This window comes from Lonchura striata, chromosome 6 (genome assembly GCF_046129695.1).
Source record: "Lonchura striata isolate bLonStr1 chromosome 6, bLonStr1.mat, whole genome shotgun sequence".
NCBI lineage: Eukaryota > Metazoa > Chordata > Aves > Passeriformes > Estrildidae > Lonchura > Lonchura striata.
In genome coordinates, this window is record NC_134608.1 from 47987303 (window position 1) to 48004523 (window position 17221).

The 17221-nt window shown below is 43.6% G+C and overlaps 1 protein-coding gene and 1 pseudogene across 9 annotated transcripts in view; one reads left to right on the forward strand and one right to left on the reverse strand.

The window, feature by feature from the left end:
* Positions 1–853: 853 nt before the first annotated feature.
* LOC110468087 (pre-mRNA-splicing factor SPF27 pseudogene) lies at positions 854–1533 on the reverse strand (annotated as a pseudogene).
* A 2785-nt stretch (positions 1534–4318) lies between these two features.
* Positions 4319–17221, forward strand: part of PTPN5 (protein tyrosine phosphatase non-receptor type 5) — a 76804-nt gene continuing 63901 nt past the window's right edge. For 2 of the 9 annotated variants that reach the window (XM_077784260.1, XM_077784262.1), the window contains exon 1: positions 5146–5327. In XM_077784260.1, the coding sequence (XP_077640386.1) occupies positions 5255–5327 (73 nt within the window). In that variant the 5' untranslated portion in view covers positions 5146–5254. Of the gene's footprint in view, positions 4338–4485; positions 4628–4834; positions 4855–4956; positions 5088–5145; positions 5328–6412; positions 6572–17221 lie in introns of those variants that run through there. The other 7 variants (XM_077784267.1, XM_077784265.1, XM_021525660.3 and 4 more) reach the window with 7 other exon arrangements.

Genomic DNA, 17221 nt, shown 5'->3' on the forward strand with positions numbered 1-17221 from the left:
CACTGAATTTTGGAAGGGAAGAGGATACTGACCTAGTGGAGTAGTTTAGTTTTTCCTTACATCAGACTGACTCACCCTGCTCTGATACCAGCTCACAATTCTCTCTTAATTGGGAAAATCGCAAGGATAGTACTCACTGCCAGAATTCTGGGTCATAAAGTCATTCTCTGACTCAGAAGAAGGTTTACAACAGCTGTGGCAGTGATATGTACTGCAGGTGAGTCATGTTGAACTGTCGTAGACAGGTAGAAGAATTATAAAAGAGAGGCCTTATGAAATCAGGCCTTGCTCTGCTAAAATTGCCAAAGCTGGCCTGTCATTTCTTTCAAGTGCAGCTAACAAGAAATTTGCAAGTTCCCGTGTGAAGCTATTTTGAGAATGAGAAGTTCATTTAACACAACAATCTATTCTGAGGGTAAAAACAAATGCACCTGTGTAAACAATAAGGTTTTTCCCCTGAGAATGCACAAAGGAAAATGTCAACATATCTAGAGAGAGAAAATTTGATAGGCATATACAATAACCCGTACAGACCAATGAACTGAGTTTCACTATGTTGCTGACCAACTGGGCTTAACACAGTCCTTCTGAGATTTCCTACAAATATTATGAGCTTTGTGAATAAAGAATTGGCTTTCTGCATTAAGAAAATGGATTCTCAGCAGTTTTCTTCCAACATGTGGTGATCATGAAGATGCAATTGACACAAATTTAACACAAAAAAAAGAAACTATGGAAATACCCTTTACCACCTCACACAGGTCCAGCTAGAGGTGTCTACAGACACAGCATCTCCAAAATGTCTGGTTTCTAGTTTTCAACACATGCTGCACTAAGAAAAGTCAGGATTAAGTCACTGAAAGTCTTGTTGGATATTCTCTTTGTTTACTTCCCCATTCTACTGCTTGATTTGTGAAATTTCTTCTTCCAGCTGCACAATAATTCATTCAATCTCATAATTTTTACTGACAAGAGGGACCCATGTGGATTCCATCTCACGCAGCTTAGCCCCACCTGTGAGTTGCATGTTCTTCCCCTGCCAGTTCAGGTCTTGAATGTTTTTCTTCAATTTCTGAAGCTCTTTCTGGGCTTGTTCTATCATATGAACTAAGTGCTCATTGTACAACATCCAGCATTGCAGCCATGCTGGGACATGAGCTCTAGGTTCTCGATGCACACGGCCTGGTGCTCCAGCTGTGCCATGAATTGTTCACACACTCCTGCCAAGCCATGATGTTGTTTTTCTGCCTAGAGGACAAGGTGGGCAGCTTGTACCTCTTCATACTGAGTAGTTCCAGGGATTGCCAGGCCACCAGGCTTTCAGATCTTGGTCTGCATGATCTCAGTGTTGAAGGCGCTGTAGTCGTGCACGGGCAGGTAGCTGAGGTAGTTCTTGGTCAGCCAGTACTGCCGCGTCTCTTCCCCCACCAGCGCCGTGGCCACCTCCCGCACGCGCGGTGCCTCGTAGCCCTGGTCAAAGTAGGGCAGCGCATCCACCACCACATCCCCGGCCACCAGCCCCAGCACCAACATCTTGGCCATGGCTGTGCGCACTCACATCTCACCCAGCAGGACCGCACACGGCTTTCTCCCAAAATTATTTGCAGCAATTAATTTTAAGTACTTAACTAAGTCCTATAGCCTTGAATTTTATCTGCAGCAGTTCTTTAAAGTTTAGAAATAATTAGCTGATGAAAAAAAATTTTACTCCTGAAGCAGATAAAGTCAGAATACAACCTGACACCCTGTGGGTCAGGGTGTTGGTAGCAGTCCGAATAAATGATGGCTGCAGTCCTCCTGGAGTGAGAAATGTGGTTCTATTGAAGCAGTGATCCTGTAAAAGTTTTTCTAGTTTTTCTCTGAAGGTCCAGTGATGGCATAGAAGGGTCTGGTCTTCCTCTGGGAATCCAGTGAAAAAAAGCCCACTGGTGTTCCACATCTCAAATTATATCCAGGTAGGAATGCTTGGCTCCTACCCCTGGGTGGAGCATCTCACAATGGGATGATGTCATTTTATCAGCCATGCAGTGAGACTCAGTGGCCCATTAACAGAAGATAACTCCTGGTGAGAGGATGGGTTGTTGAGGAGATAAAGAACACTGCCCCACCTGGTTTTAACAGCTGATCATAAAATCCATACTTCTGGTTACATCTTGCATTGCAGTCTAAGGTGGTTAAATATTAATTTTCTATATTGTAAAATATATAGTTGCTTTCTTTTAAGAGATAAGTTTACTCTAAGACAGCTGTGATAAACACTGATAAACACCTGTTGGTGCTTAGATACAGTGTATTCACTCTTGATTTTGTCGAAGATTTTATTGCTCCTTACAATCTCCACTTGTTTTATCTTCCATAGATAACACAGAAGAGTCAGTGATGATTCTACATTATGCCTGTTACTGATTGTAAGCTGGTTTAGAGTTTTCCTTTGTTTTATTTTGCTGTCTCAGGTACATGGCTGTTTAGAAAGGTGTGATTTCAATTTCCTAAGATGGTAACCACTGGTATATTGAGTACACTATGTGAATTTACTGATTTTATACTCTGCATTATTCATAAGATGCTATTACTGTATTTATAGCCAGCTTCTTATATGCTTTAACATCTCTTTGTGCAATTATCTAAAAGACACGTGTCATTTCAGAATCTTTCCTTTTTTGTTCTGTAGCTGCTTTTCCATCCCTGTGACCAAATACATGAAGGATTGCACTGCCTTATCTTATAATGATACATTCATTGTTCTATAACAAAAGATTTGACAGTGCTTTATTTTCTACTCAGTTTTCAGGAACACAAAATTTAAAAAATTAAGGTCCTTAGATACTTCTCTCCACAGAAATCAAAATCAGGGTGTTTTTTTTTAATTCAGAGGCTAAAATTTTAGCTGATATAAATATTCTGGCAAGCATTAAATTTGTGGCATATTGGTTTAAAACAGCTCAGAATGTGATTCTAGATTAATGGGACGAAACCCCATGTTTATTGATTATGTAACTGCAAATGCAGATATGTCTCGAGTGCAGCATGCAATGTACGTACCAGCATATAACGAAATTTTCCATGCATATTCAGAAGTAGAAAATGTTCTTTTCAAATTAAATTGTATGAGATTTAAATAAATAAATAGAGTTTGGTGTTCAAATGAAGAATTCTAATGAACAAAATCAAGAAAATACATAAAATACTAGTTAAAGGAATTACTGATTTTCAGCGCATGGCTAGTGAGGTAACCACTTACTTTGTAGGCCCCCACTACCTCAACATTTAATCCTTTGTGCAGTAAGGCTACTAAAACTAACATCACAAACTGAAGTGAAGAATAGTCCCAGCCAAAGCGCTGGGACAACCTCTGCTCTCCAGCCAGAGATTGTGAATAGTGTGTTTAACAAGTCACAAGCATTTTTGGGACAACTGATCTGAGGGAAAAAAGGATTACAAGGCTACCCCACAGTACCAGCTAATCACTGGGAAAACCAAGTGGGCTTTAAACTAATTTTGAGATTGTTTCCTCCCTGCTAGTACTTCTGGACAGTAGTCCTAGTTCAGGTATTAGGTGCTGGATTTTTATGAGTACAAAATGAATAATTGCCTTTGGTGGAGTGAAGTAGGTTTATAATTGAGGAACTAACCAGTTGCAGAGGCATCTCTAAGGCTACAGTCGCGTCTCTAGCTCGAGAAGACATCAACCTTCCACCTTCTGCCTTGTGGGAACAAACCCAGCGGAGGCATCGCAGTGTCTTCAAGCGACCTTTCAGCCCCCTCTGAGCAGAGATGCCGGGAGGGGTGCCGCTGGCAGTCAGCGACCGCCGGCTCCCCTCTCTCAGGAGCCCACAGCCGGGGCCGGGCGCTGCCCCACAGCCGGGGGAGCTGCCCCACAGCCGGGGCCGGGGGAGCTGCCCCACAGCCGGGGGAGCTGCCCCACAGCCGGGGCCGGGGGGAGCTGCCCCACAGCCGGGGGAGCTGCCCCACAGCCGGGGCGCTGCCCCACAGCCGGGGCCGGGCGCTGCCCCACAGCCGGGGGAGCTGCCCCACAGCCGGGGCGCTGCCCCACAGCCGGGGGAGCTGCCCCACAGCCGGGGGAGCTGCCCCACAGCCGGGGGAGCTGCCCCACAGCCCACCCGGGCCGACCAGCCGAGCCCGCCGCCCCCGGGCATCACTGCGGCAGCGGTCCCGGCGCTGCCGGGGGCCGGGCCGGCTGCTCCCGCTCGCTGCCTGGCTGTTTCATTCATGCTTTCTCCTTCGCCATCTCCCTCTCCGACTGAGGGGAAACGGGAGCGCGCGTGGGCGGCCGCTGGAAGGCTCCCTGTCAGTCAAGCGGCCGAGCTGAAAAGAAGGCGAGCGAGGGAGAAGGAGGCAGAACAGCTTTCCCGGGGGAGGGGGCGGCTGTTGTCGGCTGCCAGCCTCGCAGCCCTTCCCGGGGGCATCTGCAGAGACGGGGTGGGGGGAAGGCGGGAGCGGTGTTGCACCACAGACCTTCCCGCTGGGGGGGAAGCGGCTCTTTCCTGTCGCTCGTCACCTGTCCCCCCTCCCCACACACGCACCCAGCGGCGACGGGGCGGGAGGCGGCGGCCGCCTTGTCTGCGAGCACCCTGGGTCCGTATCCCCGGCTCTGTGGGGGCTGCCCGTACGTGTCTGCCGGGGCACCGAGCGGGGCGAGCCCGGAGGGTGTCAGTGGTGGGGAGTACGTGGGGTAGCGCGTCCCCTCGGCTCCCCGCAGGACCGGGGAACTTCCTCAGGCTGAGGGGCGCTCCGGAGTGCCGGCACCCAGCGCAGCGGGAGGAGGCTTTCGAGGGGAGGCTCGGGGCAAGTTGCACGCTTTCGGGCGGGGGGGCGGCCCCGCAGCGGGCTGAGGTGGGCTGGCGCTCGGTACCGGCAGGGGAGGGGAGCGGGCGGCTGCCGACGGCGGGAGCGGGGCTCCGGTGCAGCGGGGCCGGGGATTCGGCGGGGGAGAGCCCGCTGCCCCCACCGTGCCGCAGCGCTGCCTTTGTGCTCCCTCCGCACCTGAGCGCCGGGCTGGGAGGGACGGCGCAGGTGGAGGCGGGCAGGCGGCAGCTGCGGCGCATCCCCGGAGCCGGGGCGGGGAGGTAAGGCGAGGCTGTGCCGTGCTGCGGCGGCCGCTCCCGGGGTGCGGGGGGCGGCTGCACGCCGGGGGCTGTGCCTCCGGCCGGCGGCGGGGGCGGCGGGCAGGACACGTCCCTTGCTTGGCTTTTCCCGCAGCCGTTTCCCGTTTCGTCCTGCTGCGCGCAGAGAGATGCAACAGCGGCAGCCCGGTCCCCTGGGGAAGGACGGGGCTTGGAGGTGGGCGAGTGGCATCAGCCCTGCCGGTGCGCGGTGAGGCTGCCGGGCGAGGGGCTGGGGCCGAGGGGAGCAGCCCGCAGGGCCCGGGCACGGCGGCGGCGCCCACAAGGCTGGGCTTTTCCCCCGCCACAGAGCGCCGGGATGCGCGGAGCAGATGCCGGTGTATGCGCCTAGCGGACCTCGCTTGGGAAGGGCTGGCGGATTTGGGGGAGGCTGCTTTCGAACTGGCACAGCCGGTTGTTAATTACCGGCTGCAGTTAAAATTTTAGCAGCAGCAACAGCTTTGCGATGCTTTCCGGGAATGCTGCTGCCTGGGAGCTGATGTTCCAGGCGGCCCGCGGTACGGGCCATCTCTCTCCTAGATGGCAGTGGTGAGAGCAGGATAGCTGTCTGTGTAGGCAATAAAGTGTTGAGAACCTGGAGTCCTGTGCAGCTGGATTTTGGTAGTTATGGGTGGAATGGAATAGCATTCACATGTGCCCTGTGAGCTTTTTTTGCAGTTAAGATAATTATTTTCCTTCAAACTTCACATACGGTTATCTTGTTATGCAATTACATTTTGGTGAGACTGGGATTGTTATGTTATGTGAGAAAGGAAAAATGAATTTAGTAGGTTAAGCCTTTTGTATTGCAAAAGGCAGCGTTATTTACAAAGTTGTCGAGGTTTGGATCCAGCTCCGCTGGCTGCCACCTGATTGACATCGATTTACAGCTGGTGGTCAGGCTCTGTGTTCGTGTTAGAGCAACAAATGACAGATTCAGAAGAAATGTGGCTCCATTACGCTCTTTTTTTTTTCTTTACTTCAAAAACGTCACATACACTGAGGAAGCAATTTTTTTGTTTGATCACAATGTTTTGTTAGTCAGTTTCAGATGATAACTTCCTTGTTGCATAAATTGTGCAGTTCAAGTTCAAATCTCAGGCAGACCCAGAGTTCATGTTGATTTTAGCACAAGTTGTATGGTGCATGACAAGGGTGCTGAATTTTACTGTGTGGGATAGCTGAAGCAAATTTTCTTGCTGCTTGCTCTACTTCCAGTTTGTTCCTTTGGAGTAGTAGAATGTAGTGATTTTGCCAATGTTGCTGTTGATATATTTGAGTTAATGTTGTACATTTGAAGCCAAGGATAGTTCAGGGGCTCAGTATATGCCCATTGAGAGAGAAGATTCAGCCAGTTGACTTGAATGTTGGTGAAATGGACATGAAAACTCTTACTCTACATTTGCAAATAATGAGTCCAAACGTTCTCAGTAGGTATGTGCAGAAAGGTAAGCACATCACGTTTGGTCGTTTTATTCCTTTTGTTATAATTAAACAGGCATTATTCTCTATAGGGTTGTGTCATTGGTTTGTTAGGTTTTTTTACTTCTTACTTAGCAGTATTATGGTTTAAGGGCTTTAAAATCTTTGTCACTCCACTGCAGAAATAGTTGCCAACAGGATGTCATGCATATAAAACTAGAACAAGAGCCTTTAAATAGCAAAACCATCAATTTAGTAACAATTTAGTGTGATAAATGGCAGAATGCACAAAAAGAATGCAAATCTGAACAATTATAGCATTCATCTTTTGGTATTAATATTGATTAAGTATAAAGCACAAAAGGCAAATAGCCACATATAGCTTTGAAGTGCCTAACCTGGTCTGAAACAGAAGAGCTGTTTTCTGCCTTGTGGGTTTTTTCCTGTTACATGGTTTGTACTTTAAAAACAAGCATGGGGTGGGGGAAAGATCAGGGAACTTTTTACAAACATTTCTTTTGTTTTCTGGATCTCAGAATTCCATTATGTAGCAGGATGCTTTCCAGTTTCTGCTTTCTCTGTATCTGTAAAGGCAGATGTTGCTGCAGTAGGAGCAATTATACTGATTTGCAGCACAATTAAAAAAAAAAAAAACTATTCTCTCTGCCTCTGTCTAAAAAGGTCAACCATGGTTTGGTCTTGTCAATAGAAGAGATGAGACAGGGAAGTTAAGTTTGTTTAACAAAGAGAGTGAAGTAATGTACAATTAGGAAATTTCTGTTTAATGAATAAAATGAGTAGATTTGCCTAACCAACTACACTGAAGAACTTCACTTGCTTGGATTTCCTTCACAATTGTCCACAAGACAACCCTTTCTGAAAGGCAGGGGGTTTAGCTAGGTTTGATCTCTCTCACCTGTGGAATGTTGAGTCCAAAGGCAGGAGAGGCAGTGGAGACTAGAGGCATGTAGGCTTTTGTAGAAGAGCATTTCTGACTTGTAGTTTTTTCAAAAGGTTCATGACAGAAGCCTATAACTGAGAACTTTGCTCTCACAGTTCATTTTCAGTTTCCTGCTTACCCTGTGCAGGCCACAGGAGCGTGTGACTGGTGTGCCCCAAGATTCAATCCATGATAAGGCCAGCTTCTTCGTTCAAACTGATGCTTAGAGGGTTTATATTGAGACTTCAGAGATAATGTGTTTCTACTTTAGAGAATATTTGAGATTTCCTTGCAAAGAGAACATGAAAATGAAATTTAAGAGCTGAAGGACTGATTTGCACTAAAGCATCTTTAGCAGAATAAGGCCAGCAGACATGTAGAGTATTTGTGTGCTGCATGTATCCCTGCTACCACAGAGAGAGCAAGCTATATGACAGTCAAGAAAGGCAAAGGTTTTGAATATCTCTGGAACATCACAGTATTTTTTATTTCATGATGGAGCTCATGTTCTTTTCAGACTCCTCTTAATTCTACCCAGAACTAAGACTGTTCTGATTCTATGCAGAACCAGACTGTCCTGTGATTTTGAGTGACTTTAAAGAGTTAGTATGGTAATAATTGACATCTTAGAAAATAGATTCAAGCTCCTGTGTTGTAAGAGTCCTGATCTGTGACCAGCTAAAATGCCAGTAAGTCGTAAGTTATTGGTTTGTTTCTTTTTTACTTCCTTATTTAGTGACCTACTGCATGTAACCTGGCTCCTAACCTCTTTGGGGCAGGACCAGCCTTTCCTAACTTGTTTCAACAAGGCTCAGATCCTTGTTTGCATCTAGGAGATGGATGTAGTAGAAAGTATCCCTCTGGTAACCTTGGTTTAAGGTCATGAGTAGCTGCCAAAAATATTTAGGATTTGCAGGAGTTGGATCTCTAGCATAAAAATTTTATTTCTTGTTTGTTTTGCAATTCAGTATCATATTTTGTTTCATTCTGTGTGTAGGGGTATAACAGCTGGACAGTGCAACTTTGTGTATTTTTATAGCAATCCTGTGGACACAACTACTGTGCTTACAGGAACTCATTTTTGACACAAACTTGCCCTTTGGATATAAGCAACTTGTTTGAGTTACAGGGAGATTGTGACCTGCCTTATCTATCATCAGATAAATAACTTTTGTTATTGCAGTATATAATAAAGCCACTTAGACCATCTTTTAAAAAATAATTAAATATATGAGGCCAGGCTCAAACAGTAGTGAGTGCCAGCAAGAGTGAAAACTATGTGTAATGTGTTTTATGTACATGCATTTGTTTAGGATGATGACAGTCTTTGTAATCTTGTGTATATGAACTTGTTACCTCCAGATGGGCCAGAGCTTCAGGCAGGTTTTCAAAGCATCAATGAGAAGTTACCAGTCACTGCAGTGTGCAGAGCCTGCTCCTTGCTAGTTTTGCCCACTGCCACACCCACAGCTAACATGTCACCATCTAAACTGATGTCTGTGTGGACACACTGCTTCATCAAACTGCATAAGCTATGGCACAGCTAGTCTTAATTACACTGCTTTTTTTTCCAGTGTTGTAGTCTGTGTACGGCTAGAATTGTTCTGCCCCTTGATTATCTACAGATCAGGTTTCATTGGAAGTGTTGATGAGCACCCAGGACTCTGAAGGCAGCAGTTTTGTGCAAGATAAGAATGTTCCTTAAAAAAGCTGATGGAGGATAGGGTTCCTAGCAGACACTGACAGCATAAGGTGTCACTGTAGTCTAGTCTGAAATTGTATGTCTGAAGGACAATTGGATGTCCTTGACTTTGCAAGAAGTTTTTGTACTGAAGAAACTTAATAGTGGCTTAGAAACTGCTTTCAGGAGCCATGTAGATATGTTTCTTTCTGTTCAGTTGCATTATTCCAACTATGGAGCAATTAGGTTTTCTTTCTACAAGTGAGTGTGAATTGAAGTGCTCTAGATTAGAGGAAGACATTTCATTTATTCTGGAAGACCTGTGGTCTGCACCTACCAGTTCTGAATGACTTTGTTTCCAGAACTGCTTGGAAATCAAGGAAATGGATAGTGTAAGCTGTACAACATAACTGGTTCCAAAGGAGTCTTTGTTTGGAAGCTGTATGTTCCAAAATTGTTGGTTCACTGGCAGAAGGCTCTTTGAAACCCACAGTTCACATAGGTCATGAAGTCCTTGATGTAATTAAATATGCAAAATATCTCATATGAATTATTTGCATACCCTTGTAGAACTTTTTATTTAATCACTAAGTCCTTTTGCAGCATAGGCTCCTGTCATTAGGGAACAGGTTGAAAGTTGAGAGGCCAGGACAATAATGCTGCATGTGATGATGCCCTGAAATACATTCCACATTTGTAGCCACAATGTTAAATATAAACCCAACACAATTCTTGGCAAATAAATGATTGATCACTGCTCTAGAAAAAACATCACTATGTATTTTAGTGGGCAAGTCCAGTGGACTTAGATATTTCCATTTCAAAAAGTTGAAGAATTTTATCTCTGCCTAATATTTCCTTTCATCTTCATTATCCAGTTCTTGTAAAAAACAATAGATGCAGAAGAAATCTTGGAAAATATGGTTGTATTTGTAAGTAGGCATTTATCAAATTTCTCTCATTCCTATGTGACCCCAAGAGATGTAGGAGATGGATTTATTTAATTGGGAAATTGAGGGCTTATCTACATATGGAAATTCACAAACAGTAGCATACTGAGCTTATTTTCCACACACATGTGGCCCTTATGCAATCAGACTGTGAACTGGAAATGGATATGCCTGAATATTTGGAATGGCTCTTTTAGTGTGTTAGTCCTGTGTAGACAGACTCTTAGATTTGAAACAGTATTGCAGCAGTTGGTGAAGACAAATCTAAACCTAAAGGAGATTAAAACAATGAAAGGAGCCATTTAACAGTGCAAGCAGAGATGTAGCAAGAGCACAAAGATCTTTGAGGTACATGTGCTTTGGCAAAAATACATGAACCAATATGAGAAGTTAAGATTAAAAATCCTCTTAGATATCCATTCCTTTGTTTGTTCTGTATATGTTGAGAACAGAATATTCTGTTTGAACAGAATATTTTCAATTTAGAGGAATACTTCATATTTACAGCTGCAGGTGTTTCTTCAGGTAAAGATGTATCTTGTGCTACTAGTGCAGCAAAGTGATTCTGGCATTGGACTCAATCCTTGTGGATACCTTCCAATGTGGGAGGATGGATTGTAGGAGAATAGAGATAGTGCTGAAGGCAATCTTGCCCATGAGGAGTTTCAGCTGTACTAATAAGCAAAGACTAGGAACAGCCTTGCCCTTAATAGGTCACAGCTGTGTCCAATAAGGATGGGTTTATAAAAGGGTGGGTTAGCTGGTTGAGAGGAGAGCTGGAGTCAGTTGGTTGTGCTGCTGTGAGAAGCAAGGGTCAGGTGTTCATGTTGGGGACAGTAAGGGTCAGTATGTGTTGCCAGGGACAGAAAGGGTCAGGTGTTTGTGTTAGGGATGGAAAGGGTTAGTATGTGCTACTAGGGATAGAAATGGTCAGGCAGTTGTGATAGGGACAGGAAGGGCTGGCATGCCCTACTAGGGACAGAAAGGGTCAGGTGTCCGTGTTAGGGACAGTAAGGGTTTGTATGTGCTGCTGAGGACAGAAAGGGTCAGGTGGTTGTGATAGGGACAGGAAGAAGTCAGCCAGCCGTGTGGGAGGAAAGAGAAAAGGAGTCACTGCTGCGAGGAGCTGCCTGTGAGAACTCACAGAGAGAAGGTATGAAATTCTTACAGTAGGATGATAAACTAATGGTGGGAGTCAGTTCCCATCCACTATCGATTGGTGCCAAGCACCAATGCCAACATTCCAACTCAGAATATTCAGTGATAAGCATTTGTTACTCCTTGAAATGCATGTTTACTGAAATCACAATTATGCCTAGAAATTCCCATGTCCCCAGTTCCCATGAGTTCTGTGTGTCTGGAGATGTCTTTATTCAAATGTGAGGGGTACAGGTAAAGTTAACCCATATTAAGTGCTATTAAGAATCAGATGTGAAGAACTGGCATATGAATAGCACTAGTCTGTAAAATTAAGTCTTCCAAATATAAAATTGTTTTAAATAAATGGTGAAGGAAGAGTAGACACCTGACAGTGGGAGCTATTGATGCAAAGGAACAAACAGGATACTTGAAGGAAATTGAATTATTTGAAAAAGTGAATTATTTGTAAAATATCAGTAAGCAGTCTAGATTTTCTTTACAGTGCACAAGGTTTAAGTTATGTTTCTCACGTCACATTCTGAAGTAATTAACAGTGAAATATTTACTCTGTGGGACCACATCAACCCATGAACTCATTGAAAAAAATAGTCAAAAGACATAATACAACAAATTAGGTCTGGCTTGTGAGAAAATATGGTTTGAAATTGTGAATGAATTTGAATTGAAGAACTTTTCTAAACAATGGTTTTATTGAGGAAATATAATTTAGGATCCTTTGTTTACCTTCAGTTGTTTATTTTTTAAATTACTTACCTGTATTGTTTCTGACTTTCTTACAAGTAGAGACTTGAAACTTTCACATTTTTACAGGTCCATTTGTATCTACTAATATGAGGTTTGTGCACAACTCCCTTCATTATTGAAACTATAACATACTACTTAAGTTACTGTTTCATAAATAGTTTTGTTCCCTTCTGATTTCCCCTCTTAATTCTCTTCTGATTTCACCTCTTAGTGAGTGTAGCTTAGATAAATTTAGGTGATGACTTCATTTGGACCTGTGTACACATCATTTTCTAGATGAGGTTCTATTTTTTCCCCTAATCCCACAGTCCAGAAAATAGCAATCCTTGTGGTTTCCACCCTGAGACAAACATTTCCCTTTTCCCTCTAGATACTTGCTACTCCCCTTCACTGGCAAACCATATTCTGTTCATAACACTACTGATATAACCTGTAATGGTATCTTAGAGTGTGTTAGAAAATACAAATGCTGGCATTTGGTAAAGAACTCCTCTGGATATTGTTGAATAACCAAAACCATTGGGGGAAGAAAAGGCTCTACATTTTGCACAGTGAGGGTATTTGTTCTGAATTTTATCTGCTAGTTGCTATAAATAATAACCATTTTCATAATAGATGACTTGCAGTCTGTAAAAGCAGGTCATTCCAATTATTACCCTATTTCTCTTCCTGTTTCAATAACAGGAGGTTTTTAGCAGTCAATAGCATTGTGGGCATTTTTAGGTGGATGTGACCACTTCATGGATGCAAGATAATGGGAAGGCTCCACTGGGGTATAGGAAGCTTTGTGTCCTTTGGCAAGACAGGATTTAAAACGCCAAGCCAAATATTACCTTGGGTTTTGTAGCCCCATTTCTGCCTCCCACCAGCTTGCCTGGAGCACAGCTTTTATTTCACTTGTGTGTAGTGAGAGTTGTCAAGTGAACATTAAAGGGGTGGGGAGAACAGCACTTAGAAGTTTCTTCTTTGGTTGAGAGGAGTCCAAGGGAGCAGAACAGCCAGTTGTACCAGCTCACTGGACCCAGCTGGTCTCTGAAATTTGGGTTGCCAGAAGCAGTTCATGGACTGTAGGTTGGCAGTTGTCACATGCAGCTGTGGTGACAACACAAACAGCAGAAGCTTTTCCACACTCTGGAGACCTGTTCTTACAATTACCTGTTGATTAGCTACCTACCTAAAAGGCAGGCTGGTGGATCTCCCTGGATGTGTTCCATATTTTATATTTTGCACCTCATACTGGTGTCTTGGAACTGACCAAAATTTTGGGATAATTAAAATACAGGTGCGTACTCCCATAAAGTGGTAAGGAAAGCAGACAATTGCAGGTCTGCTAATGGCAGTGAGAATCCATATGGGCTTGAGGTTTCATTTTTCTCTACTCTTGCAAGATTTAGATGATAACGTTTAGGTCAGGACACTCTAGAAGCAAGTTAGGTATCTTGATTCAGCCTCCCTAAGAGAGTATTTATTCTACCAGGGCTATTATTTGAAGCATTCTTGGATATGTGATACCACTTTTGAATTTACTGTCAGTTCACTGTATTACACTTGCCTGTTTGGGTTTTTTTGAGTTTTTTGTGTTGTTGGGTGAGGTTTTTTTTCTTTTTGGTTTGCGTTTTTCTTTGTTGTTGTTTGGTTTTGTGTTTTAATGTAGGTAAATAATCTGTGCTCAATATGCTTTTTCTTAGCATCATCCAGAGATTCTTGGGAAGGGAGTTTATTCATCAGGCAGCACATTTTCTCCTGCTGGTTCTGGAGAGTCCTTTTTACTTTTAGGAGCAGACACTTGCTGCTTCCTTCTTGTACCTTGACTGGTTGAGTATGGCTAGGTTTGTTTATTTTCTTTTGCAGAATGCCTTCCATTTGGTACCCCAACAACATCTGTTCCCTCATTTTCAGTGTCAGTAACAGTGTACATTACCAGACTGGGGCTTGGCTGAAGCTGCTTCAGGAGCAGAGCCTCCCTCGCCAGTGGAGATCACTGCCACCATTCCATTACCCTGACTGAAGCCTCTGCTCCTTAAGACTCAGAATAGCAAGCCAAAGAGGTGGAATAATTTAAGTAGTTGCCTTGTTTAATTCCTCTTCTAAACATGGAAATCAGAGCCTGCAAACATTCATAAGATGAAATGTTGGCACAGATGTGGTAATTTCTGTGAAACTGCAGATGTGACTACTTTGTTATGAAACTGCTGGGAGCTTCAAGAATTATTGTTACAAATCCTGTGACTAAAAAGTATGTAATGGCTATTTTATTGTGCTGATGATTGCTTTTGCACTTCTGAGCCTAGCTGGAATTGTCACGTTATTAAAATAGTTATTTTCTTTTAAATTAGAAGAGGACTTCTCTCATACATGCATGATGCCTGACTTGCATCAACAGACACAAGGAGCTGAGTGCCCACATACTGTCTGTATTTCAGCCTTTTAGTGATTGCTTTAAACCATGTTTTCAGATAGTGTTCTGTTCTTTGTGGTAAATTACTGCAAGCACATGCAACATTCTCCTTGCCATGTACATTTTCTAACATCCCAAATTTCTAAATTATGTATATTGTCCCCAGAGTAGGCCCTGACATTTGCTATTTTATCCCTCTTGAGCTTTTTTGCATCATGTACAAGAGTGTTTGTATTTGTTAGGAAATTCAAAGGGATGATGTTTTTCCTATGAGCTCTCCAGTACTGTAACACCTCAGACTCCTGATTGGAAGTGCTGTAGATCTTGAACATAGTTCTGGCCATTTTCACAGGTCTGTGTGCTGCCAGTGGGCAGCAGATCATAAATGGAGATTCAGTGCTCTGAAGTTATGTGGTGATGCTAAAAAATGAACCAGCAATTAAGCAACAATGTTTTATCTGCAGTGTAGTGTGTGCAACTCAGAACATCAATTTTCAGTCTGTTATCCATGTGTAGATTAGATTGCATTATATTAAATTGAGAACTGTTGTTTTGTGTTAGCCCTGGGCATGACTTTAATGTTAAACTTACTAACTTTATTAAAGGCAGGTTTTAAACCCAAAAAAAAAAAATGGTGCCAGATGTAGGCATGATGCTGATTCCAGTGTTTAGACACAAGAGCTTATTGTCTATGTATCCAGGTTTTAGAAAAAGATTTTTTTTCTGCTTGGCATGCTTGCTTCAAAGTCCTGCTAATGCTAACTCTGGCTTCACTGTGCTCTATCACAGTCTAGTGGCCTGGGATTTGTAAATCTGTTCCTATGAGATTGCTGATTACACTGGGAAGAAAAGGCAGTCCAAAGCTAGCTGGAATAGTGTCTGCTGTAATTTGGGAATTTGCTTTATTAAGGCATCTGGCTTACTCCCTTGGTTGTTGATGATGAACAGAAATTGAGAGTAGGTCTCTAAGCTAATTTATTTTCTGTCCTTGAAACCGGATGTTTATTCCAGTTTGGAATAGAGTTTCCTATCTGTCTACAAGCTTTTCTCCCTTTTTTTCCCAGCTGATACCAATCTCTGCTCCTCTGTGCATGGCTTCCACCCTGTCCATCTGTGTCTGCCACCTCTCCAGCCCAAGTGTCAGCTCCTGTAGGTCTGCATTTCTCTTCCTCTCAGAAAGAGCTGAGTAACCTTCTGCCACAAAGGTTTCAGACCAGGGAAGTACAAACTGCTCTCTTTGTCCACTAGATCCTGTCAGATTAGCAGCTTCTGATTGATAGTGATAGTGACAAGTATGAAGGAAACAGCTCTCCCTCAGGAGCTGTGAAATTCCTCAATTGTAAGGGACTTCATCATGGGCTGAAATAAGCTGATGGCCACCACCACAGCATACATCCAAGTAATTTGCTTCTAGTTTTTCCATTCCTCTTCTGCAACTCTTTGCTATGGACATCATTCTGATTCTGAGAACATAGCAGGTATTTGGAAACCTCATCCTCATGTTCTGGAAAATGCCTCATTAATCCAGCCAGCCATTTTTAGGCCTTTTTCTGCAATACTGAACTCAAGCATTTCACTTACCTGGTTGTAATTGCTAATTTTCTTACTTGGTTGCTGCCTGATTTTAGCAGCTGATGCTTCATAAATTACCAGAGGTAGATACGAGCAGAAATCTGAGATCCTGCTAACATGTCAGGCTAGACAAAGCCTTGCTTGCTTGTCATAGTGATTTGCATGGTATTGGTCTTTTGCCCTAGAGAAGCATTTATTTTCCTGTTGTTTGAGAACAGGTCTCAGATCTTAGATCAGTGTAAATTTTAGAGCTCCTCTGCTGAGTTAATCCCTCATTGCATTGTTTTGGAGCTGTTAATTGATGATAATTCTGGATGCTTAGTGCATTTTGTATGAGGATTTCTAAACCTCTTCCTGGCAGGCTCAGAGACACTGGTGGATGCAGGGAGTGGTTTTGGGGAAGCGTAGGGATTGGAAGGCAGAAGAAGCTGCTTCTCTTTTGTGTGCAGTGGTGCCATGAAAAGCAAGGGCTGGAAAGGGTGAGACAGTGATTGTTCCTATCCCCCCTCTGCACCTTCCAGGCTTTCACATTTGAAGAGTGTGATACAGAAGCAGAGCTCTATCTGCTGATGCTGCTTTTTATGTGAGCTAGCTCCTAAAGGAAGGGGGTCTTACATAAATGCCTTTGCTGACCTGTGTTTCTGTGTGTATGTGATATCTGTGGAAGTGTTGTTAACTACTTGACTACTGCACAGAAAAGGAAAAGTGAGAAATCAAATCCATTCTAGGGCTGGAGAAAGTAAGCATCCCTTTTAGTTGTATGCCAGTCACTATTTCTAAGCAAGGTTTAGCATCTTCACAAAACTTGAACCAAGATCATTTCAGACATTACCCCAAAATGAAGCTTGGTATTTCTTCATGTTGAACTTGGATGGCAGAGGGAACGAGGTTAGATAATGTGGTGTTGCCTGGTAAGAAGGGAAATTTCAAGGTCTGTCCACACAGGCATAGGGTTTTTTGTTTTAATGTCTGAAAGAATTCTGATACTTAGCTAAGGGGAAAAAGTTGCTCTTCAGTTTTGGTTTGAAGTGGTGTCTAGGGAAGAGGGAAACAGTGTTGGCAGCAGCTTCATTTGCTTTGAGCATTATGCCTGTCTATTCCCTGGAGAACTCATTAATTTTTAAGGCAGTGGCAGCAATAGACTAAATGGATACAGTAGTGATACCCTCATGGTTTGAGGTAGTGCATTCATCCTTTTGGGATAAGCAGTTCTGCTTCCTGCAGAGATTG